The 26,447-nt window shown below is 33.0% G+C and overlaps 1 protein-coding gene across 3 annotated transcripts in view; it reads left to right on the plus strand.

Annotated features, from left to right (window-relative positions):
* Positions 1-2,924: 2,924 nt before the first annotated feature.
* Positions 2,925-26,447, plus strand: part of LOC123557694 (protocadherin-11 X-linked-like) — a 31,503-nt gene continuing 7,980 nt past the window's right edge. Inside the window, exons 1-2 of one of the 3 annotated variants that reach the window (XM_053544050.1) lie at positions 2,925-3,387; positions 21,359-24,279. In XM_053544050.1, the coding sequence (XP_053400025.1) occupies positions 21,553-24,279 (2,727 nt within the window). In that variant the 5' untranslated portion in view covers positions 2,925-3,387; positions 21,359-21,552. The remainder of the gene's footprint in view (positions 3,388-21,358; positions 24,280-26,447) is intronic. The other 2 variants (XM_053544049.1, XM_053544048.1) reach the window with 2 other exon arrangements.

The following is a 26,447-nucleotide window of genomic DNA, read 5'->3' on the forward strand; positions in this document are numbered from 1 at the left end:
ATGGATCACAGAAATAGAAGTATAAAATGTTCGAATATTTGATAGATATTTTAAGGTTCAGGCATTGTTGCCTGTTTCTGTACTTGCTGAAGTTTATAAATTAAATCGATCATTCCCAACACGCCCCCCAATTTCACCATGCAATGATCACAGCACTTAAATCGATAATTATGCCTTTTGTGTTGACCTGAGGCTTTTAATTTTGTGGCCACCAGGGTTTGGATATTGGTAACGTGTCTCATTCTTTGTCAAAATACATGTTGACAGTTATTCATTTTTAATAACTTCAGTGTTGTATAGGCTGACTTAAGCGTTTTTATGGCTAACATTTTTAGCTTGACTATACAAAGTATGGAGAGCTATCCTACTCAGCCCGGCGTTGGCGTCTTTCTGCGTCCCCACTTTGGTTAAAATTTTGATGCACTTTCTCTTTATCTCTGTAATTACTTGATGGATTTGTTTCAAACTTAAAATGGTTATTTCTCATCATCACCCACATCAAACAGCACAAGGGCCATAACTCACACACCAATATTTCGTGAATTATCCCCCCTTTTACTTAGAATTTCAGGTTAAAGTTTTGGTGAACTTCCACTCCATCTCAGTTATTATCCCCCGCCGATGAAATCGGGAGGGGGGTATTGAAATGGCGTTGTCCGTCCAACAGTCCGTCAGTCCATCTGTCCGTCCGTCCGTCCGCAGCCATTTCTCAGTAACTACTTGGTAGAATTTCATGAAACTTGAAATAAACATGAACCAACATACTGCGATGATGCCCGTCAAGTTTTTTTTTTTGATTGGTCAATTTCTTGCCCTTGATTTAATAAAAAATGTCCATCTGCAGCTATTTCTCAGTAACTAACAGGTAGAATTTCATCAAATTTGAAATAGACATGAACCAAGATACTGTGCTGATGCCCGTCAAGTTTTTTTTTTGATAGGTCAATTTCCGTCAGAGTTATTGCCCTTGATTTAATGAAAAATGTCCGTCTGCAGCCATTTCTCAGTAACTAGCAGGTAGAATTTCATCAAACTTGAAACAGACATGAACCAAGATACTGCGACGATGCCCTTCAAGGTTTTTTTCGATTGGTTAATTTTCCATATAGTTATTGCCCTTTAATTGTTTAAAAATCCACAGATCTGTACATAACAAACCAACCAATTGGAAGAATTTCATTAAACTTCTTTCATTCTTTTCCATGAACATTTATTATAAACATGTGATGTTGTGTACCTACACCTGGTCACCACCTTACCTTGGTCTCCCCCCCCCCCCCCCCCCCCCATTTTTTTATTTTTTTTTATTTTTTTTTTTTTTCATTTTTCATTTTCTATCAATATTTATAATCAACATGATAACTGTATCCTCACCCCCCCCCACCAGCCCCACCCAAACAAACCATTCATTTTCTTTTAATTTGATTTTGACTAATGAAATTATTTGCTTCTTGGTAACATTCTTAATTTTTTGCTGGATATATTTTTTTGCCGTTCCTCAACTCTGACCCTTTCGGCGGGGGATTCCAATTCATCAAAGTTGCTTGTTACTATATGGATTTGATTCAAACTTAAAATTCACACTCATTCTCCACCTCTTATTCATGTTGGGGAAGTTGTCAGTCACTTGTGGAAAACAAGCGAATTCTCTGGTATGGAATCCATTAACACTGATTGGGTTTAATGACTACCGTTACATTACTGAAATTTTGTTGCAAAGTGGAGTTATGGTTGAGTTGGTAATAAATTTAAAATAGTAAATGATTGACAAAAATCCGGATTGTCGCTTTTACTCAAATATAATTATTAAGCTTAGTCACAAAGCCCGATAAGCAGTTAAAATAAGATATTGTAAAAATGTGCCAAGTTTGTGTCATCTTTGAACCTTTTCACAACTGTTAGGTATAAAATTATAGTCATTTTTGTAATTACTCAATAAATTGTGTTCAAATTTTCGTATCCATTACCACCATATCTTGTCTGTTTCGAGTTCAAAACAGTTTAGAAGGTGAAATAACGGAGAAAAAATGTGAAAATGGTCTTCAGAACAATTGAGTGATATTATCGGAGAGGAAAACAGCACTTAAATGTAACAATTTCATTACTTGAATAGTCTCATATATTGTTTATTTTGTATTTTTTATGATAAAAAATAGTATATTAGTATATTGTATTGTGAAAAACATAGATTATATCTAAGACATATAAAAAATTTGCACAATAAAAATCTTTATAAGCCGAGACTGTTGTCCAAAAAATATTTCTACTACATTAGTTCATCTATTAATGTTGCCAGTTTATTTCATGCAATTTAGGAACTTGTACATAGCATTCTTTTATGAAATTTGCTGCACAGATTGGCATTTATTTATTATTAGCATTTAAAATGAGGAAACATAACTAATAAATTAGATATTTATGCAAAATATATTTAGCATAGCTGGCAATACATGATCATTTTATTAAAAAGAAACCCAGACTTTAAGGGTTTTTTTTTTTTTTTTTTTTTTTTTTGTAAAAGTAAGGGCTGAAGTTCCATTTTTTTTATATCGTAAGCTGAAACCACCATACTAAAAGTTTTTTTAAAATCATTAATATCGCCGAATTGGTTTAATGTGGAAATCCCTCATGATTGGTTAATTTAAATGTTAATCACATGATTATCTGGAACAACAAATTGCCAAATGCAGATTGAAAATGTTCGTAAAATAAGCGAATATCATTAGCTTTGTTTATGTTTACGAGCAGTCAGTTGTGAAAGAGTGAAAGGACGTAAACTTTGACTTACGCCCTAGTATTTTGTCCCTGCAAATTACATGCCCACTCGTTCATTGTGGTATACAGTGCACTTGAGTAATTTTCTTAATTGTTTCAACAAATCCGTTAGGTGTCTATGATATATGTTTTTTTTTGAGGTAATGACTAATAGATCGGCAAAGAATTATTAAGAGCAAGGTCTCCGAAAATTACACGGAGTGATTTTTCCGTAAAGTGGCGACAACGAAAAATTTCAGTTGAAAGGAATTGAATAGGTGACAAAATGCAGATAGTCTGTCATGTAAAAATAAATGAAAAAAAGGAATTAAAGAACAAAGACGTACGAAAACAAGTTACTTAAGGATGGTTATTTTTGAGCATTTTTTAAATTATAGTTAATTAGTTATAATTACTTTGTACTTCGTTATGAGATTAGTGAAAGTGACATCATGGGGAGAAAAGGAAATGAACAGAAAATATGAATGGAAAATATTTAATTATTGCTTGAAATAAAGGGATAAAGTAATTTGACAAATACAGTTAAAATATGACAGAATATTAGGATGCCATTGAAGAGGAATATTGTACAATATGATGGCTTTTTATAGTTTCTGTACTCCAGTAAAAAAGGTATTGTCCTTATTTTTCTGCTATATTTTGCATGTTTTTTTGTTAGAAATTCATTAAAATGGTAACATTTTTGTGAATATGTCGTACATGGTCAGTGTTATATTTTAAGTGAATATTTTGTATAGAAAATCAAAATTGAAACATATTAAGTTGAATTGAATATTTTAAAAGGTTGATTTCTGCATACTGGCTAGAGAAAAAGATCTGTTTCATTTGTCCATTTTATTAAAAATGGCTCTTAAGATCTGTTACTCTCATCAAAGGGTTTTATGGTCAAAAATTAATATGTTCAGCTGAAATATTTTTAATATTTTCCCATTAAGGCGTTAATAGGCTCAAAGAAATGTCTCGGAATTTTCTGCCTGATTTCTTGTCAAATGGTCCGTTAGATCCTGTAAAATGCATGCCACATGCTATTATGAATTATCTTTTAAAGGTTAACTACATTGCTTGAAATAAAATGGGTTAAAGTTTTACTGTCACTAAAACATGCAAAAAATTTGTTTTCCTTTCTTTGACTAAACTGTCTTTAAATTTCTGCAAAAAAATATGGCAAGAGTAGAATAGTAAAAACCTTTCAGTCTGTGCATGATATTTAAAATACATGATATCAGTGATTAAATTTTCAATGTTTCGTAAAAACAAAGCTTGCATACAAATTGTTGACATCTAAATAAAAACATGTGTTCTTAAGGACATTACTTCAAAAAGAGAATTACTAGTTTTAAAGATCATCATCATCATCATCATCGTCATTAATTTATCCTGTTATAAATATGCATCTCATTGTTTTAATGTGAGAGAAAAAAAAAGTTGACAAAAAGAAGAAAAGTTTAAATTTATATGACTTGTCTTAAAAGCCAGCTGCCTTATTATGTCTATTAAAGTGTAAAATAGATGGAGTAGTGACCTTTTCATTGTCTCCGTGGGTCATGTCACCTGACCATTGTCGACATGTGTGGTATGGCCTTATACAAACATGTAATCATTACAACATGTTGTCAGCTAATTACACCTGTCGTAGTCATACAGGTATTGTCGCTCTGTCATAAAATACATGAGAGGTGCAGCCATATTGCTGCCTGAACGTATGTACATCTTACATGTACGTCTTATTTGTATGATTTACTGATGAGTGTTCCTGTTATGGTCAGTTTTTGTGGGAAAGTTTTTTAGCTAGAGTCGACATGTCTCTCTTACCTTTGCAGGAAGGTATTAATTTAACAACAAAAATGTTGTATATTTCTCATAAGCTTTAGTTACGTTAATATGAATGTAAATATGAAGTAATTATACTCAAATACAGTGAATCCTGTCTTTAAAAGCCATTCTTGGGAAACTGAAAAAATTATGGCTGTTCTTGACAAGTGGTCTCTTAAAACAAGTAAAGATGTACTATTTTCTTTGTTGTTAAAAAGTGAAGAGAAATAGGCATCCTTTCCAGTCAGGTTTAGTAGTTGTGCCAGGTTTTAGTTTCGTGATGTTAAATTTTAGATGTTAGATTTTGTCATACTCAGATTCCATGTGTCACAGGATTCAAACTCGTGACTGTTTGCAATAGAATCTGACACGTACATTAACTTTACATCGTTACACCATCCCCGACCAAGATTTTTTTCTAAGATACTAGAAGACAAAACAGTTGATTTTAGCATAATATGGAGTTAGCCTGTGAAGTGTTTTATTACTCAAACTGATGTGTTGGTTACTATAGACAGATAGTGAGAAGCTCATCTTCAAAGCTATAAACAGTGTCAATTATTCAACAGTTATTGGTTAATAAGCTGTATTTGTTACTAAAGTTGTGAAACCGAATGAATAATTTGTGATCTTCCGTAGCCAGACTTGATCTACCGATACTTTTAATGTGCGCAACACTAAGTAGACTTCAGTGTGTACCGGTAATAAAACATGTTGGGGGAAGGATAATTGCCGCTGCAGTTGTACGTAACATGTACAATCCCCAGGGTAAGTCATTATGTTCTAGACAACTATTTTTCAGAGAAGTCTTAAGTCACACATGCAGTCCAACACTGACCGATGTATGGAAGTTGTCAGATACTTGTAGAGAACAATTTGAAGCTCATTCTAAGGTATGGAATTCAGAATCACTGGAAAGGTTACTGGTCATTCCGTTACCTAAATAGAATCGAAAAATCGAACAAACAAAGTTGTTTTAGTAATTCTTTTCTTTGGTCCTTGGTTGAATGATTAGGTTTTTATCTTAAACATACTATACTTTATCCATCCTGCATCTACTTTGATAGCTCTCGGATCTATAGATGCTGTGGCTATGTATTTGATCCCTAAAACGGAGTCGGACTTCTTGTTCTGCTATAGTTGTGACAAGATTTTGAAGGCTTTGAAATTCAGTTGTTTTTCTACCTCTGTAATATGATTAGAAGTTGTAATTCGGCAGTTTCTCGAGTTGAGGTAGGAGCACATTCTTGCTCTCCTATGTTTGGAGGTTGAATGAGGTCTTGAGGAACAAATTGCCGCAAATTAAAGGCCAAATGACCAATTCATTACCTCAATTTATTTTAGGTCTTGTTACATTAAAAGTTTTGAGCAATAAGTATTAAAATATTATATTAAGATTTCCCTGTAAAGTTGAAATTAATGTTTTGAAAAGAAACATATATATCAAATTACAATCACAATTTTTGAGAAATTATCCAGTTATTTTACTGTGTTTTCCGTGAATTATTCAAATTCAGTATCTTCGAATACATCAAAAAGCATATCTTTGCTAAGTTATTCTTTAATGGGAGTAATAATCATATCAAAAAGTAATTTATATCGCGAATAAATCGTGATGCATTACTGAATCTTTAAGCCTCAACCTCTGTTTAATGTAGCGATGTATCAAAAAAAAATATCTGAAATACCTAAAAAAAATCATTCCCTTAAGATGTTGACATGTCAATATTTTTACGAGTGATAATGTGGTTATAATTGGTCGGACCAGTCTGGATCCTGTGATCTGATGGTACAAATTATTAATCAGTATCCGATCGAATGTATCAAGATGCAATATTTATTATGGACCATATGCTTCACTTCTTTTTTTTCAAGGTATTTATTTTATTTTCTATTCCTTATACACTTGAATCAAAAATTATCTTCTTGCTTTGTGGTCTTAATGATGATTGTCATGATCATTCTTGTTACAACTGTTGTCATCATCATCATCAACATCATCATCCAATTGTCACCTTCAGCAACATAATTATTATTATTGTCATTACCGGTACTTTTAAGATGATGATCACTTTCACTGCTAATACTGTGTTCACCATTGCCATTGTATTCGCCATCATCATATTTTGGTATAGAAACACTAAGCCAGTGCTTTACCTTGCATGAACAGACTCGGTCAAACCTAATCTGTTATTTTGCTTTGTTGTGTTCTTTGCTTTCGTTGCATTTTCTTGTAGATTTTATTTAACATCATCAGCTTCAGCACTGATAATCTAATATTCATTATCATCTTTATTATTGTCATCGCTACCAAGATGGTCATCATCACTGCTGCTAACATCCAGATCATATGAATGGCTCTTCTCATCATCATCATCGTTGTCAGCAGCAGCATTTTTGTCATCATCTTTGCTGCAATCATTATCATCATCGTTGTTATCATCATTGTCATCGGCATTATTATTGTTGTTGTCATTATTGTCTTCATCATCATTGTGATCATGATCATTTTTATTGTCATCATGAAATTATCAATGTCTCAATATTCCTTTTCATCAACGTAATTACCTTCGCAAAAACTTAGTTACATCAGATAGTAAATTGTTAGAATGAGCTTTTAAGATCAGAGAAGATAAAAATTAATTAAGACTTTTTGCTTTTTACTTTTAAAGCAAAGGTATGATATGATTTCAATAATTAAACAACATCTTAAAGCCCCTGCTTTCCAGATGTTTTTATTCATCGTGAGGAAAAAAGGAAACAGATCGAATCTTTTCCCTCCCTCCAAATTTGGGTTGACAAAGTATTGAGTATTGTCAAAGCATCTGGCTTTTTGATGATAGTTTGTTAAGATGTTTCATCAGCCAATCAAATGCTTCAGTGAAGTGTTACTGCAAACTACTGTGCAAGACGCTCGGCTATACAGATAGTGTTATTAAATGATTTCGTTTCTTCATACAGCATTTCATAAAATAAATGCATTTGGTGAAATTCATAACAGACAGTTACAAGATGGCTGGCCTGGTGGGTACTTAGAAGAAATTTGGGGCAGGTGCTATGGAATTTTAGTTGTTTGAGTTACCCTTAGCATTAAATGATAACTGCAGTAAAAAGGTTTTTTGCACAAAAAAAATGTCACACAGTGTAATATCCAGTTTGGTGAGCATAAATTAGTGTTTGCTCACATAATTAGGTTACAAATTGTCTGTTTTGATCACAGGAGATAACTCCTGAGGCAATTCAAATTTGTATAATTGTGCCCCTTTTCTTCTCAAAACATAGGTTAATGCATATGTTTTAATTATCAGAGCAGAAAATCAGGACTTATTGCTGACATAATAAAATGCAAAAAAAGAGAAAATCAGAAAAACATTTTTAAGAAATTGAAAGAGATTTATCTAATCAATAAGTACTTTAGAAGGGTTAACTGGATATTTTTTTAAAAAAGTTTTCTCTATGATACAATCTTCCATAGAAATAACATAATATAGTGGCTTTCTCTCACTTGTCTTTGAATTTATTTCATTCCTACAGAAATATGACACTAGAATTATATTATCATGTTTGAAATTCAAACAATTTAGTTGCAAAAGTGCATTTTGTCTGCATTGAAAATGAAGGTATTATTTTGTAAAGTTTAAATTGAACCTGAATTGATTGAAATCATAGAGAAATTTCTCACCTGCATGACAGTGAATTTTGTATAAGGATTACACTTGAACCAATTTTCATTAACCTTTAGCCTGCTGGTGGCAAGTAATTCTGCCTTTGCGACCAGTGCAGACCAAGATCAGCCTGCACATCCGTGCAGTCTGATCATGGTCTGCACTGTTCGCTATTCAGTCAGTAAATTTCAGTGAACACCCCTTCGAATAATAAATGGTATTGCCAAAATTGAATGATGGACCAGTCCATTTCAGAAATTTAGTAGGGTAAAGGTTAAGGATTTTGTAGCTTTCATATCTGATATACTGAATTTTATAATTGAAAATGTTGCTGTTTCATTCTTTCTATCCTGCTGTGATGTGGAATTATGAGTTTAAAATTTTCAAAATATTCTATTTTATTCATACAAAGAAGTTACGTTTTGCCCAAGCTCTCGCACAGTCGTATGTAAATACGTTTATTTACACAGTTCAAACTTAAGTCAAAAAATATAATCCCATGCAGGAGGAACATTATTTGGGAATGTTTAGTGTCCCGAAATTCATGAATGTGTAAATATTTGAATAAAGAATTTTATTCGAGAAATTGAAAAAAGAGTTTATATTTTCTTAAGCTACATGTTGGTCAGTTATATATTACTTGTACTTGATTGGATTATTGATATAGAAAACATATGGACTAAATATTTACATGGTATATCTTTTGACCTATATTGTATTAAGTTAATCAATTCAGACGAGTTAATTAATAGATTCATTCATATAAAGTAATATGGTCTGAATTATTCATTGTTTGCTATTTTGAAGACTTTCTGTGATCAGAAAGAATGTTAAGATTATAAATAAGTATGCTACAGATTTGTTCATTTTCCGGCAAATCATTAAAAGGGCAATAACTCTGTTTTAGAATATCTGTAATGTCTTATACTAAACTCATTTTTATGCCCCCGAAGGGAGGCATATAGTTTTTGAACAGTCTGTCGGTCTGTCAGTCTGTCGGTCTGTCAGTCTGTCAGTCTGTCCGCAATTTTCGTGTCCGGTCCATATCTTTGTCATCGATGGATGGATTTTCAAATAACTTGGCATGAATGTGTACCACAGTAAGACGACGTGTCGCACGCAAGACCCAGGTCCGTAGCTCAAAGGTCAAGGTCACACTTAGACATTAAAGGAGAGTGCATTGATGGGCGTGTCCGGTCCATATCTTTGTCATCGATGGATGGATTTTCAAATAACTTGGCATGAATGTGTACCACAGTAAGACGACATGTCGCGCGCAAGACCCAGGTCCGTAGCTCAAAGGTCAAGGTTTCACTTAGACATTAAAGGATAGTGCATTGATGGGCGTGTCCGGTCCATATCTTTGTCATCGATGGATGGATTTTCAAATAACTTGGCATGAATGTGTACCACAGTAAGACGACGTGTCGCGCGCAAGACCCAGGTCCGTAGCTCAAAGGTCAAGGTCACACTTAGACATTAAAGGATAGTGCATTGATGGGCGTGTCCGGTCCATATCTTTGTCAACATGGATGGATTTTCAAATAACTTGGCATGAATGTGTACCACAGTAAGACGACGTGTCGCGCGCAAGACCCAGGTCCGTAGCTCAAAGGTCAAGGTCACACTTAGACGTTAAAGGTCATTTTTCATGATAGTGCATTGATGGGCGTGTCCGGTCCATATCTTTGTCATTCATGCATGGATTTTAAAATAACTACGCATGAATGTGTGGCACAGTAAGACGACGTGTCGCGCGCAAGACCCAGCTCCGTAGGTCAAAGGTCCTAAACTCTTAACATCGGCCATAACTACTCATTCAAAGTGCCATCGGGGGCATATGTCATCCTATGGAGACAGCTCTTGTTGAATAAAAATCAAGAACGAATAGTTCAAAATGTGAACTTTGCTGTCTAAATATTATAAGACATGATCATTATAGGTTATAAATAATGTTTGCCAAAACATTTATTTTGTTGGTACTACAAGTAATGATACATACATTTTTGAGTCTATAATAACAGTTTTGGCATGTATATATGCATATTTTGTCTGCGCTCGGCAATTAAGTAGGAAAACTATGTACCTAAAATTGCAGCTAATTATCATTATTACTATTTTCTCCACCGAATATTGTCATTAAATGTTGTTCATATTAATTATGATGTTCAACACTATGATTGGTTAATGGTCAATTACCATGACAACGTAATTGGTATTTATATACCTAGGTTGACGCTTAGCATATTGATGGACAAAAGGAAGAAAAATTATTTTACAATTTTTGTTGTGAAAATAATTATCGACTTTTGTATGACTGTGATATTTTTGGGGGTCAGTTTTTCGACAGTCTTTGTCTGTGAGGGACTGTAATGTCCACTTTGGAGTTAATGTGATACTCGCCTTCAATGCGATGACCATTTGTCACCCTGTTGACGTGGGGACAGTAACGGCCTGACCGTTGCATCTGCTGACCCGCAGTCTTTGTAGTGGACATCGGAATTTCTACAATATAGTCATCAGACATGCGATCTTGGACAAAACGATACAAATATACTGGTCATTTTGAAAATAAATAATGATAATTGGTCACTAAATTAACGGGTATGTGAAAATGCCCCGAGGACGATAGAAAGAGTTCAATATCGGCTAAATTGTTTTGGGTACAACTAGCATATGTTACGACTAGGGCAAAGTGCACATTCATATTTTGATAACTGCGGCAATGTCAAAAACTACAAATGAGGTTGATTTTATCAAAAAGGGATATGAAAATATGAAAATGTGAATAAAAGAAAGTGATCACAAACTTTGTTAAATTGAAACTTTCCCTCTATTTCTTCAATGAAATACTGATTTTTTGACTCCTTGTGAAATTATTTTCTTGTGTAGTTTTTATCATTGATATGAGTCAGTCTTTATTTTCATGATTCATGAGTGTGTTCTGGGTTTTGAATGTTTTCTTCTGTCCTTGAGCAATTAATATTTGGTGCACAGTTTGTATTTTGTGTTTGTACCTGAAATTGCAGCTAATTATCATTATTACTATTTTCTACACTGAATATTTCAAGCAGTTTGTGTTTGTATTACACTATTTGACACCAGTATTGTGAAAAAATTCAGATTAGTTACATTGTTGAAAGAAGTTTATCATCAGCATTGTCTTCACCATCATCATCAATTTAATCATCATCATCATCATACGTATCTCCATCATAAACAACAGCAGCAGCAGCAGGAGGATCTTAATGATACTATTATCATGATTTTTCATCATCATTTATATCATCATCATCATCATCATCATCAGTACCTTCATAATCAACAATACCAGACTCTTAATGGTACCTTCATTCATCATCATCATTGTCATCATCATTGCCATCATCATTGTTGTTGTTTTCATCATCAATTAACCAGTTAGTAATATAACAAAATGTAATAATATCAGTAAGTGATGTTTCCATTTTCATCAGGAATTAAGATCACAGAATGATGAAATTGCTACATTGTAGCCACAGCTCACACTAATTATTTCCAAAGCAGTCAACTGTCCTTTAAGGAAGGTGAAAAAATGAACCTGGTGAGCTACAAAGATCAGGTGTACAACTGGCTACCACCATATGTTGTAATCTGGGTATCCATTTTTAATGAAATCACAGAAGGTGGGATAATTAGAACTATAGTAAGCCAATAATTGAATAATGTTGTACAATACAATACCTGCCGCCCAAAAATTACCATATAAATAAAGCATCTAGAGTATTACTTATTGAACGTATATTGAACATATTGTACGCGCACTTCTCTATTTGTATTTTGGCTTGTATTAAAATTGGACAGACAAGTTTAAAGATTTTTGATTCATGTGACAGCTGAGTTTGAAGGACTAAGTTTTGTGGCAATTTTGTTTTAATGGAATTTCTTATTTTCTGGAAAAAATTGATTAAGTTTCTATCAAATGAAAATAGCTGGTGATGAGGTGAAATAAGTCCAAAACATACGCAGGTATGTGTGTTCACTTCAATTCTGGTAGTAATCTGCATTTTTTTAAGTATTAAAAGATGATTTTGTTTGTAAATAAAATATATTTTTACACTTAATTGAGCAGAAAAAAAAGAAGTTAAGTGTTTATGCAACCAGTAGCAGGATTGTCAAATTGTTATAAATTTATAGAATGTCTCTATGTCATATTTTATGTTCATTTTCTTGTTTAATGAAAATAGTTCATTTAAATAATGTATGCATTTATTAAGTGTGAAAAAAGTTATTATGCGTGTTTCAAAGTGGAAGGTCAAGAATAGAAAGGTTATCAGCCGAGGTTACAAGGGCTTAAAAGAGGATGTTTTGCCATATAATAGATCAAAATTATCTTCATTAAAGTGAGGCACTATGGGAATGAAGAAGTATGTTAACCCTTTTAAGGCAGTAGTTTAGTTTTCCTCACTTCTCGTAAATATAGATAACGCTAATTATAAGTCATTCTCAAAGGTTTAACAAGTGGCCCCTTAATCCTAGAAACAAATCCCCGAGTTGTACTTATTGGCATTAAGTTTGTTTGATGTACCTATTGAGAAAATGATAGGCTCCATTTTAAGTATGATTTGACCATTTCTTTGGCTACATTGAAGATCTTTGGTTTAATTGGTCAGTTAATGGGCTGAAATCCTTGAGAGTGTTTTTCATAGAATATTTCAGTCGCTCGGTCTTAAATGTACAGATTTCGGTCTACAGCAGACAGTAGAATTGAAAACGAACATTTTAATATTGGTCTAGTTTTGATTTCAAATTAAATGATACGTTATTAGTCTGTCTGAAGTTAATGGAACAATTATGCAGTTATCTTTGTCAAAGAGTCTTCAACGTATGTCTTACATTTTGCCAAAATGCTAAAATTTTAAGAATCGAAAAGGTGCCCAGTTAGCTCAACAGTGCATTTGTAATAGCTTGCCCAGTTAGCTCAGTTCAATATTTTGTTTTAAATCTTAAAAGCCTCAAGTTTGATCCCCTGGCAACACATTGCTGTACTCCAGGATGATTTGACAGAATACAATATTTATGGAGTCAGTTAAGTCTTCCACGTCTGATCCATGTGGTAAAGTTGTCAGTTACTTGTGGAGAACAAGTCAAAGATGTTTCAGAATAGTGAGAGGATCAAGATTTGATTCGAACTGGCCCCATGTGGTTCTGGAATGATCTGTGTTTGAAAAGAATTGGAACCATTGCCTTACCCTTGCATGATTGTAAGAGGCGACTAATAGGGTCTTAACACTTGGTTTTGCAGTAACTCTGTGATTCCAGCAGTTATGCAAATTTTGATTCCATACCTCATGTTTTTATTTTGATGTAAATGAGATGTGGAACCAAAATTTGTAGTCCTGTTTGACGCCATATAACCTATACTGTGTTGGTGCGCCGTAAAACCCAAATAAATAAATAAATAAATAAATGATTCGAACTGACTAACTGAAAGACTGTAGACCCAAACTCCGCCGACAAAACTGTGTTTTACCGGCTGTCATGCAATACATAATTGCGAGACATACTATAATGATCATATTAGTTTTGACATGCAATACAAAATGGATTTAGTGAAATTTACATAATGTGTAATTATCTTAAATTATTCAAATATTGCACAAATTCTTTTGTAATTATTTTTGCGGGAAATGGCCAACCAGTGTCGTCTGCAGAATTCCCAGAGTAGAAAAAATAGAGTAATTGTGGACAAAAGAAGGTGCGTAAATTGTAGAGATTTTCCGAAAGATACTCTTGGTTGTCACACGCAAAATTAAGGTAATCATCACCATGATGCTGAAATATTATCATGTCGTTTACAAATTAGAACATAATTATGTCACATTTAATTATTTTGGTAGTGGCCATAAACGCTGTCATTTTCTATCAATATGGTCACTTTTATTGAATTTCGTTGGGTTTCTTTTCTGCCTTTGGGTTAGACTTGGACATTTTCTGTTGTTTTTATTGTAATTGATTGTGTTTTTGCAATAATTGGTATTGATTGATTGCAATGGGTATGATTAGTTATACTTGATAGTATATTGTTTTTGTAAACTAATTGCTGTTCATGTGAGTGTTCAACAAGGGACAATTGTGTAACCAAGCTTATTTATCTGTAAGATGTATTGAATTGGCCTTTAAAATTGGATGTCAAAATCTTGTCAACTTCTAACCAGGTATTTGACTCATTTTCTTTTGACAGTGTTAGAGATTTCAAAGGATTTCGCACCCGACACATCTTGAGCATTAGTTACCCGCAGAGTTTGTGTATCGATGTGTGAGAGGGGAGGTGTCGCATTCATTTTGACCATGCATGTTTTCGATAAGAAGGTATTGTAGCACCCAGCAAGATGCATTGTGGGTAAATAGACTGGAATTGATTGCATTGATGCTTCTTATTAGAGTCGAAACATGTTTCGGGTAACATTCGACAGCGCAGTAGTCTATGGTGGCCAAATTCTGATTTACACTGAAGATTTGAAATGTTTTGAAAATTCTTTAGGAGTACAGATGTGTAAAGCCAGGTTGAAGTTGTAAAGGTCAGAGGTGCGACTGAGGCCAGGTTCAGGAGGGGTCAGATTTTGGCAGGTAGCAGGGGTCCATGCTGAGCGCTTTCAAGCAGAAATTGAACAAATTAGTTTTGCATGGGGATTTTTCAATTAGAGCTAATGGGATTTTAATTTGAAAGAAGGACACCCTTTGAAAGAACTATGAAATCTTAACATTTCTTACTTTTTCTACTTTAGGAAATTTATAGGCTAGTTTCCACTAAAAAAAAATTTAGCACAAAGTTTTATGACCAATGGTTTCTGTGTTTTATAGACTAAAGATATCATTGCAAAATCAATTGTTGGAATATATTTGTTACTTAGGTATTTAAACTATATATGATATTATTGAAATTAATTACTTGGATGTTTACAATTTGTGACTGTGTCTCTGGATTATGTACTCAGCAAAATATGTAAAAAAGATTACCGTAAATGCTAATGTAGATTGTGAATGAGAAATAGAAGTTTTTTTTCAATGCACCAATATTATATGCAATCTAAAAAGCTCTTAAATATCATGAATATTGTTTAGTATGTAAATAAAGTTCTGTAACTCTGTTACAAATTACTGAAGTAAATGAATGAAATTTATTTGAGTAGATCTATAATAGAACCCATTCAGTTGCTGTATATACTGAAATATGTCAATGGTATTAAATGTTGTGGAAGTTACAATGTCATATTAAAATTAAGAGAAAATTCTTGTTAATTGTTTGGTTTGGAATATCTTTTTCATAATACCGCCCACTTTGTATCAAATTTTGAATTTGTTACCGTTAGTTCCCATGGTGATTTAATAGAAAGTTGATATTTGGTGCATCACAATCAATATACCAGTAGCAACCTGTAGAAATATAATACTTAGAGAAAAAAAAGATAATGAGACTTTGTGTACTTAGAGAAAAAAAAGATAATGAGACTTTGTGCTTCATTAGGATGAGTACTGTAAAACAGCTATTGTTTGCAAGAATTTTATTTTCACTAGGGTAATTGTTGAGAATTTCATTCCTTATGTATTCAATGTTTTTAGCAAAAAAAACAACACATGTACATTGGCACAAATGTGCAGGCTGATCACTATCTGCACTGTTTGCCATTCAGTCAGTATCTTTTTGGTAAGCTCCCCTTTTAACAGTTAATGGTACTGTCCAAATTGAAAGATGGATAAGTTCATTAAGAAATTTAGCAGGATAAGGAAACCCAGAATAGTCATTCATGGTCACTTTTCAAGCTGATAATTTGTCTAAAAAGGCGGATGTGATATTACATCCACCAATTTAATCAGAGGTTGGAAGTTGTGGAATATTTTAATAACAGCTCTTTTCAGTTTAGTTAACAGCTTAGTACATGTATTTTGCTAATATCAACAATGTGCTCAAATTTGATAAAGATTGCCACAACAGAAATCACTTTTTTTTTTGTGATGAGAGTATGAGAAAATTGTTCATATTTGCCAAGACTTCAGAAAAATTAATGCACATTTGAAATTTATTGAAATTTATTAAAGTTAATTAATGCAAAATTTTGCTGTGACTCATTTTATATATTTCATGAACGATTTGTTTCCATGTTTAGCGCCATTTGGCTGCCAGAGTTGACATGATTTTTACACTTTTTAGACAAGTCATTATACGCGATGTGTTAACTTGGCGGGATAAATCTCGTGGGGTGGTATCGCTAATCGTCACTACGCTGGAATGACTCGCAATGATTTGTTGACGAAAATAATAATCCGAAAGTATCATATCTCTTCATATTGGTTGCCCTGTTCTTTTCATCGTTCCTTCTGTCAGATAACTTATATAAATGTCAAAGATTACGAGGAATTATGAAATTTTTGGTATTCGCAGGTTCGGGTTAATTGACGTATAAGGCATGGGGATTATTGGTAAAGCCGTCTGTATCAGAAGGGCTATTGAAAATTTAAGACAAAATTGGTTTGGAATAAAATTTTCAAGCAATTACTTTCGAGAAGCTATAGTGTTTAAATTTATTTTATCATATTATGCTGAATGAAATGAGCCGTGCCATGGGAAAACCAACATAGTGGGTTTGCGACCAGCATGGATCCAGACCAGCCTGTGCATCCACGCAGTCTGGTCAGGTTCCATGCTGTTCGCTTTTAAAGCCTATTGGAATTGGAGAAACTGTTAGCGAACAGCATGGATCCTGACCAGACTGCGCGGATGCGCAGGCTGGTCTGGATCCATGCTGGTCGCAAACCCACTATGTTGGTTTTCTCATGGCACGGCTCAAATGGATTTACGAATACTTTACTTTGCACTAGTTAAAGATTGTGCAGAGGTAAACAAGATTTCTTCATGCAAAAATGTATACAATTCTATACAGTTATATATCTTCATATACATTTTTATACAGGAAAAACATTGTTGGAACATGTTTTTGAATATAAATCAAAACATGGCAAGTACCAGTAGAGCAGAGACTTTATGCATTATAATCAGTGGTTCCACAACTGCAGTTATTTAGTATTTTAGTATTACCATAATACTATAGTTGTTGAGTGTTCTTCTTTTCATGTATCTATGGGAAAAAACATAGCAATATTTGGTAAAAATTTATATTTAGCAATCTAAAGCTAATGACTTAAGTCCTACTCAATTTTTTTTAGACACACAAACTTTGGCTATTTGTAATTTTGTGCTGATGCCATAATGGTCTCAAATTGTCCACTCTCACAAATTGTTAGGAGCGGTTATTTGCCTTGTGGGTCAAGCTTTAAGTTTAGTTTGACCATCATTTAACGGAAGGGATTAAAAAGCAATCAGATGTTTTATTTATTGGTGCCTCTACAAGGAGAAAATTGTTCACCGATTAGATATAAGACTGGGATTGAAGGAGATTTAAACAGTAAACCAGACAACGGAAACGTCTTTGGTTGTCTGCTTGTTTGCTCGATAGAGACTTCGTGACAACAGTTTAGATCATTTTGTCGGGGAAATCAACATCAGTGTTGCATCCAAAGTTTAATAGTATAAGATTGCTGAGTTCTCAATTGTTGACAAAAGGGCAAGCGGTGTATATTAATTTCTAATTGACAATTTAAACAAACATGTTGACATAAGAAATGCAGTGTGAAGTCATCTGCAAACAAAAATAACTGTACATCTAGATTGTAAAGATATACATATACATAGAAGTTACATCACAGTGTTAATCTCAAACTTAAATAGATCAGTGTCAGTTCATTTAGAAAGTTTTATCAGATAAAATCAGTTTTACTGAAAATCTGAAAATTCTCAAATTTGTACACTGTATCAGTGTCAAAGATTGGGGATGATAAAACTATTGCTGAAAAGCAGAGTGCTGGTCTTTTTGTGGAAGTAGAATTCTTGCGAAATTCTACAGCAACTGATAAAATTGTTTTTCATTAACTTAATTGTGTATTAAATATTGTAAATATTATAATTTAAGTTCTTTGTGGTAAATTTATAAGATACAAACAGAAAATATTTAAGAACTGTAGAGTATGTAATTTTGCACATTTATTAAGTAACATGGTATTTAATATGCATTAGGATTCACTTATATAAAGATTAAAGAATTTTTTGACCAAATTGAAATTAATACAGATTTAATGGACAGAAAATTTCAAACTTTCTTGTCTGGACAAATTGACCCATTATTGACTATCAAACTTTCAGATTGTTCAAACATCACCTGTGTTTTGTAAGATATATGTCATCACATTTAAGAACTGTGAAAAGTTTGATGAAAATCTAATTGCCCAAGAAATCAGGTCATCAAATTGTTTTATAGGCTTGTTGAAACATGGTATATGCATGTCTGATACCGATGAAACTTACCAAGATTTTCCAATACTTAGACAAAAAGTTATTTGGAAGAAATTACAAAACTAATAGTTTAAAATGTGTTAAATATTGACATATTGAAAGATTGTCAACATCTGTATCAACTCTATTTTGGACAGGTGTAAATAAATAATGGCTTACGTTAAGAAATAACACCCAGGATCATCTTAGGTTTTTTTTTATTTCAATAGTTAAATAATAACATTTTTTTTATGGTTTCATACATATTAAATCACTATAATATTCTAGAAAAAAATTGAAACAAATAAAAATGCCCTGGTTTTAAATGATTGAAAAAACCCCAACTTATTTGGTTTTAAGGAACAGTAAATAATTATTAATGAAACATTAAGCAAGATGAATATTGCTTTATGAAATGTTCCAATTTTCACATCATTTTCAGCAAATTTTATTTTTGTAACGAAAAAATCTATATTTAACTATGAGGGACTAAAAAATAAGTAAAAATGAGGTATTTGATCAAGATTACTTCATGTGTGAAAGGAAATAAGGTAATTCTCACATTATTTTTGGCACACTTTTGTCATTTTCTATGTTTGAGAAATGAAATAATTTTTAGGTTAATTTCTGACACACTTATCTCTTGGAGATCACTGGGTAAAAGAAAAATGTGTTCACTAATTACAAACAAAGTGTGATTAGCGTTTACTGTAATTGCAATTGGACTTTCTACTGATCAACAATCTGACAAAGTTTTTCATGTTTTCTTTTCATATGTCAAACATGACAAGTCATTTTGAAAAACTGTGAAAAATCTCACTTTCAACAGAACCAAACTATTAAAAATAGTGCTGACCAGTTTTTAAACCATTACTTCACAGAATATGTTTGAAGGTGATTGGTGTTGTAAAAGAAATAAATTGCGCCTAAATAACTGAATAAAACTTCTAAAAGAGAAGAAAGGTGATTTTGGAATAAATAAAATGTGAGTAATTTTAAGTTTGGAACTGATAATCACATGACCATTAAACCTGAGGGATGGCTGGGAATATACCAACTCATTATTAGTATAAAACTTTAGTCAAATGTTGCGATTCGGAAGAATATTTAGGAGGGATTTATAATGCATCATTATTATAATTATGTTAAAAATAAAATTGACACATTAATCTTAAGTTTTTAAAAGAAAGAATAGAAAAACTGTAATTTTTTTTTCTTAGACATAGCATAATGTATGTAAGAACAAAAAAAGAACTTGAAGGTAAAAAAGCATTTAGGTCAAATTAAAACTTATTACCAGTATCAAAATCAACATCATCTTCAGATCTCAACATTTTTCAGTACTAAATATTCATTCAAATGTATATTATGTGTTCTGTACTGTTAATTTAATGTTGAATGTGCATTATTATTATGGTCAGACACAGTGGAACAGGGGGAAGAGTGTTGGACTCATGGAACAGTCTGAAATTCATTGTGTTAAAATCTTCGTGTAGCGGTTTCCACAAACCCTAATCTATATAGGTGTAAAGACTGGTTTCCTTAAGTAGTCGTAAAACATAGATCTGCAACTAAATGTAAAATAATCATTTTGAACTGAACCTTAATATTTTGCTTAAAAGTCTTCAGTAGCAATTTTGGATTTTTGCTTATCTAAAAGCTTTGTTTACTTTATGTCATTGTTTATACAAATTATTGTGTAACAAATCTCATAAAATCAGTGGCGACCAAATTGACCACATGGTGTAAATTATCTATACTTGTGGTCATTGTCCTCAGATGTCCACTGGGCTCCACCCCCATTGATCAATGCTGCTTTCTGATTGGCTGAGACACTTGTCAGTCCTACCTACTGTCCAGTTACACACCTGTAATTTTATGAAAAGTTTTGATGGTCAGTTTTTCAATAGGTAGGGGGTAGACAGGTGGATAATCACTTAGGCGTTTTACGTTATACATAAATATTTTATCTTGATGCACTTCATAATGATGGCTGCCGGAGATTTTCGATGATGTAATTAACGCAGATACCAGTTCATTTGTTTCGGAATTATTTTAAGTGTTTCTGGTAGGAAAATTGTGTTTTTTGTTTGTTTCTGTGATTTTAAATTTTTTTGTTGATATTGTCGTGTAACCTTCAGCTTGACATGATGTTGTTTTAGGACATTTTTAAATATGAGTCAATAAATGTTAATAAATGGCAGAAAAATGTCAGCAGGATAATATTAATGGAGAAAATTAATTAATAAGGTGATATTTTTTTCTAATTTATGAGTGAATTAACAAATGTGAGCAGGGTGGGTCGGTTAAATGTACAATTCATTGGATGGTGAAAAAAGTTATGTTTTTTAATTAATTTTATGTTTACATGAATGGACAAAAAACTCGAGCAAGTGACAATTTACTTTGTGCTCTTTCAAATGAAGTAACTTTTTTGCTCATAAAATGACGACTGTGTTTTTTTCTGCTGAAAGAGTCATTTGCATACAAGTGTTAGAGTAAAACATTACAGTCTTTTGGAAACATTTATTATGAGGTTATACTTGACTGAGTGTTTAAATAATTATAAAATTTACCCATTTTATAGAAATTGATATTCATTGATATATTTTACTTAAAAAATTGTAGTTTTATATTAAAGCAGACATTATGAAGCAGATATGAGATTATTTAAAGCCGTTAGTGAATAATGTGAATATTGATGAGGCATGTTTTCTTATTTGTTCTTCTTCTATTCCAGATCCTGCTACCTGTTTCGATTATTGTGCATGAATGAGAGAAAGAGAAACAAGCCTGATTGTGTCACAACATTCGTCAATTCATTGAACAGTTCATCCATCATACTTCGTTTTTCACTGTGAACTATTTTCTGTGATTTCTTAGAAGCAAATGACTTGAGACCGTGTGACGTTCATTTTTGTCAAGTGCGGAAGAATGAGGACTGAAATGTTTTCGTTTTGTGTGATTATTTCATCTGTCAGCTACGTGTTAGCTCAGGAGACCGTTGTTACATACAATTTTCTTGAGGAACAAGGGGAGCTAACTTATGTCGGAAATGTTGCACGAGACAGCTTTTTGTACCAGAATTATACCGATATGTTTCCACAGATGAAATTTCAGATTCTTACTCAGGGAAATGTTTACGCATCAATGTTTACCATCGACGAAAGTGCCAGTACATTACGGACTGCAACAAAGTTGGATCGTGAAGATATTTGCCCATATTCACATCAGTGTACATTAAACTTTAATGTTGCTGTGTATTTGAAAGATTTGGATACTGAAGTTCTCGATTTGTTCAAAATCATCAAAATTCAAGTCTTTTTGGATGATATTAATGATAATGCACCAGAATTCCCAAACAAAGAAATAACCATCGCTATTCCTGAAAATTCAGAAGTTAAAAAAGAATATTTTACGCCTGGAGCTTTCGATCTTGACACTGGGGCAAATAATTCTGTACAGAGATATGTTATGGACCCGGCAAATGAAATGTTTGGATTCGATGTATTATATAATTCAGATGGCACCTCAGATTTAAACATTGTTGTGAAATACCCACTGGATAGGGAAAGCAGAAGTTTCTATCAACTTTTGATCTATGCCATAGATGGTGGCTTTCCAGTAAGAACAGGATCGGTTAAGATAAATATAACAATAACTGATCAAAATGACAACCCACCAATATTTACGAAAAAGCAATATGGCATTACAGTAGAGGAGAACACTGCAGTAAATTCAACAATTTTGGTTGTCACAGCAACTGATGCCGATGCAGACGACAATGGAAACGTTTCCTATCGGTTCAGTTCAAGAACGCCCAGCAAAGTCCGTGACAATTTCGATATTAACATCATTTCAGGGGAGATAAAAGTTAAGAGCCTATTGAATTATGAGGACAAGAAAAACTGGACATTCAAAGTGGAAGCTTTCGACCATGGTAACCCAGCCCGAACCAGCACTTCGACCGTAGTTGTAAACATTAAAGATACAAATGATAACTACCCACAGATAAATATAAACCTACCACCAGGTGGCACTAAAATGTCAGAGGCCGCAGATACCGGAAGTTTTGTTGCTCACGTTGTGGTGTTTGACCAAGATGAAGGTGTGAATGGGGAGATAAAGTGTAAAGTACTTGGCAACGATTTTCGTCTTGAGGACTTTAAAATCGAGAATAATTACAAAGTAGTGTTGAATAAGCCATTAGATTATGAAGAGCAGGACAGTTATGAAGTTAACATTGAATGTGAAGATGGCGGCGACCCTCCAAAAGCTAATGAAACCAGCATTATCGTGAAAGTTGAAGACATGAATGATAATTATCCCAAATTTTTGTATGATGTCTACGAGCAAACATTCCAAGAGGAAGTGTTCCAATCTATAATTGTTCAAGTTTCTGCAACAGATGCAGATAGTGGTGAATTAGGGAAAGTCACATATGGACTCCATTCCAACACAGATCCAAGGTTCAAAATTAATTACAAAAGTGGTTTGATAACTGCTAATTCGATCTTTGATCATGAAGTTGACCCAATTATAACTTTACATGTTTTAGCATGGGATAATGGTAAACCTTCATTGACATCTACTGCTACTGTGGTTATAAATGTTACTGACATTAATGATAATGCACCCAAGTTTCCATCAAACCCTGTGGAGATTAAATTTCTAGAAGAACAACAGGCAATGCAGACACAAAATTTGAATATAACTGATCCAGATTTTGGACAAAATGGAGAGTTTGAGTTGACATTCCCACAAAATGATTATCTTTCTGAATATTTTGAATTTAATGCAGTAACTGGGACAATCAGAACTTTGAAACCAATTGATAGGGAAGAGATACCTTATTTCAAATTCATTGTCAAAGCTGTTGATAAAGGAACCCCGCAGTTATCGAGCACAGCTGATGTGATAATTCAAATCATTGACGCAAATGATAACATTCCAGCTATAACTTATCCAAATAACGGAAACAACACCAAATTCGTACCAGTTACATCTCCTATTGGTTTCTACATAGCAACTGTGATAGCATCAGATAAAGATGATGGACTTAACGCACAGTTGTTATACTTCATCGACGAAGGTGACGTTCGAGATTTATTTAAAATTGATGTGAACACTGGAATTATTTCAGTCGGAAGAGAGATGGCGGAGAAAGATGCAGAAACGTACAAACTACAGTTAGCTGTGCGGGACAATGGAACACAGCAGAGAACGTCATACGCAACTTTGCACGTTGTTGTTCAGCCAGCAAACGAAACGAATTTAATATCGGTTGAAGAAGAAAATAAACAGAATATTATGCTTGTGGCTATTTTTGTGGCGATTACTGTATTTATATCAATTGCGATAATTTCTTCTATCTTTATACTTCGATATGTTGACAAGAGGAATAGAGCAAGAATTCCACCGAAGATCAACGAAAATCGATTCTACGATGCTCCTCCACGAGTTGACGAAAGTATGTCTGCGACGTCGAGTGTCTCCAAGGACTCGGATACAGAACTGTTAAAAAAACGTGCGAAAAAAGAAGTTAGTTTTTCAATAGATGAAAGCTACAGCGATCCTGGCAACAATTCTACGCTGACAAATGTTACGTCTTTCTCTACTGTAAAACCTTCATATCTTTCCATGGACTTTAAATCTCCAGAGGTAAGAAAATACTCCAGCTTTATCTGGTATTATCTTTTTTAACGTGCAGCAGTTTTGCTTCTTATTTCAATTTTGACTGTTATAATATATTGGTAGGAGATTAGGATACAGTCAGACAGTATTTTCTATGTTATGAGATTTTTCGCCATTTATTTTGGGCTTTTTTCAGACTGATTCCTAATTCTTCAATCGTTTGAAAGAAATCCAGAATAGAGTCACCAGTTAGCAATTTGAAGAGTCTAAACAATGATTATAAACTTTTACGCATGATTTCTACGTCTGAATCATGTACATTTTCATGTTATCTAATTTTGTGCGAATATTTGTACAAAAGTTTATTTTTCAAAATCATGTTAAGGGGTATGTCCGCTCTCCTGCAAAGGATTAGTTTTTAAGAAAAAAATCTGTCCCAACTACTCTTATGTAATTAAAATGTATTGTTGCAATTCGGCCATTTGGTGTACCTTTGATTTAGCCTACCCTCTTCAGTTTAGTAGAATAGAAAGAGTTCATTTATATCGAAAAATGTTTTTACTTTGACTTTGGGTGAAATGGATAGTTTAACTGACTGAACACAAGTGTTAAGTCAGTACCTTGAATTAACGCTAAATACATAAAATAAATATTGATAGTGCACTGTTTAGGTAAAATAAAAGCACACGTCCACAATATTTTGACAATTTTTCATTTCACAATAAATTACGACACTGTTTTTAATGACCGGTCTCCTGTCTACATAAAAGGAATAAGAAAGGCCTAAGGTTGTTTCTTTAATGTTTTAACGTTTTGGTCTGAACATATTTAGATAACTTTAATAGGTCTCCTAGTTTCCCTGTATTTCGGCAAAATTTGTTTTTACTGACAAATCTGTCTGATTTACAAGAGGAAGATAAGATCTTTCATCAATTAAAGCAAGATTTTGTATTAGATATTGCTAACTGGTATCATAACCTGTCATAATTTATTAGAGATATTAAAAATCAGATAAGTTTGTGTGTTTTTCAACTGTAGGTGATAGGAAAAATGATAAAATTGTATCTGTGTGTAACAAATGATAAAAAAATGTTATCTTTTTTTGTATAAAACTAAAAAGAAAAAAGTAGTTTATTTGAAGTGATACCTTTCTGTGATCAAGCTCTATTGCTTTTGATTCTAGGATATTTTTTGTGTCTTTTATTTATCCAGAATCTCTTTATTAATGTTTTTTTTTTTCTCATTTTGTAGGATCTCATTTCATATCTTAGTTTGGTAATAAAAACTTGCCAGAGTCATATTAGACAAAATATGCACACTTGTAAAAATACAGAAATATATGCCAAATGAATACTGATTAGAATAGGTTTCTAGTTCTTTAAAATTGAATTGAAAATTTCTTATTCTGCTTGTTACTAAAGTGGTCACTGTGTGTCATTGATTCGGACAACCAGATTTTCAATTTTTCTGTTGACATTTTCAAATATTTGTGGACAAACGATATTTCCATAAAGTACACATCGCAGTTTACGGAGCTGTTGACTTTTGGTGTACTTGCAACCTCGTTAAGAAATCAGAACTTTTAAAACTAAATATATCCCTCAAATAAAACTGCCTTTCTAATATTAAGCATGGCAAATATTAAGCGTGGCACAGGAATGACTCCTTGTAAAATGAATAATCTCCGAAAATGTAAAATTTCCATTTGAATAGTAAATATTCTATTAATTTGCATGAAATATGTTTGTGTTGGTCAAATGATCTTTATTAGGAAACAAGTTTGTGTTTGTCAAATGATCTTTATTAGGAAACAAGTTTTGTGTTGGTGAAATGAGCTATGAAACCTAGTAAAGCACATAACTTAGCACCCCTTGAAAAATTAGAGAAACGAAAAATTAGAGAAAGGAGATTTAAAAGCTTTAATTTAGGATGCATAAAAATTTGATAGAAAGTCAGTTGAAGTTTCAAGTACCATACAAAGAGAAGCAATGGTCTAGGGGTTAAAGTGTCGGCCACTCAACCAGAAGATCATTGCCTCAATCGCCATTTGGCTCACTACCATACATTTCTATGTGACATCTTTGCTTGTTTTGCTAGGAAGCGGACTCGAGGGTGATTCATTGTAAGTTTTCAAGTTTTCTTCACAACAAAGCTAAAATGTATTAGTATGATCTAAGTACAATATATATTTAACA

Source organism: Mercenaria mercenaria, chromosome 5 (genome assembly GCF_021730395.1).
Source record: "Mercenaria mercenaria strain notata chromosome 5, MADL_Memer_1, whole genome shotgun sequence".
Classification (NCBI taxonomy): domain Eukaryota; kingdom Metazoa; phylum Mollusca; class Bivalvia; order Venerida; family Veneridae; genus Mercenaria; species Mercenaria mercenaria.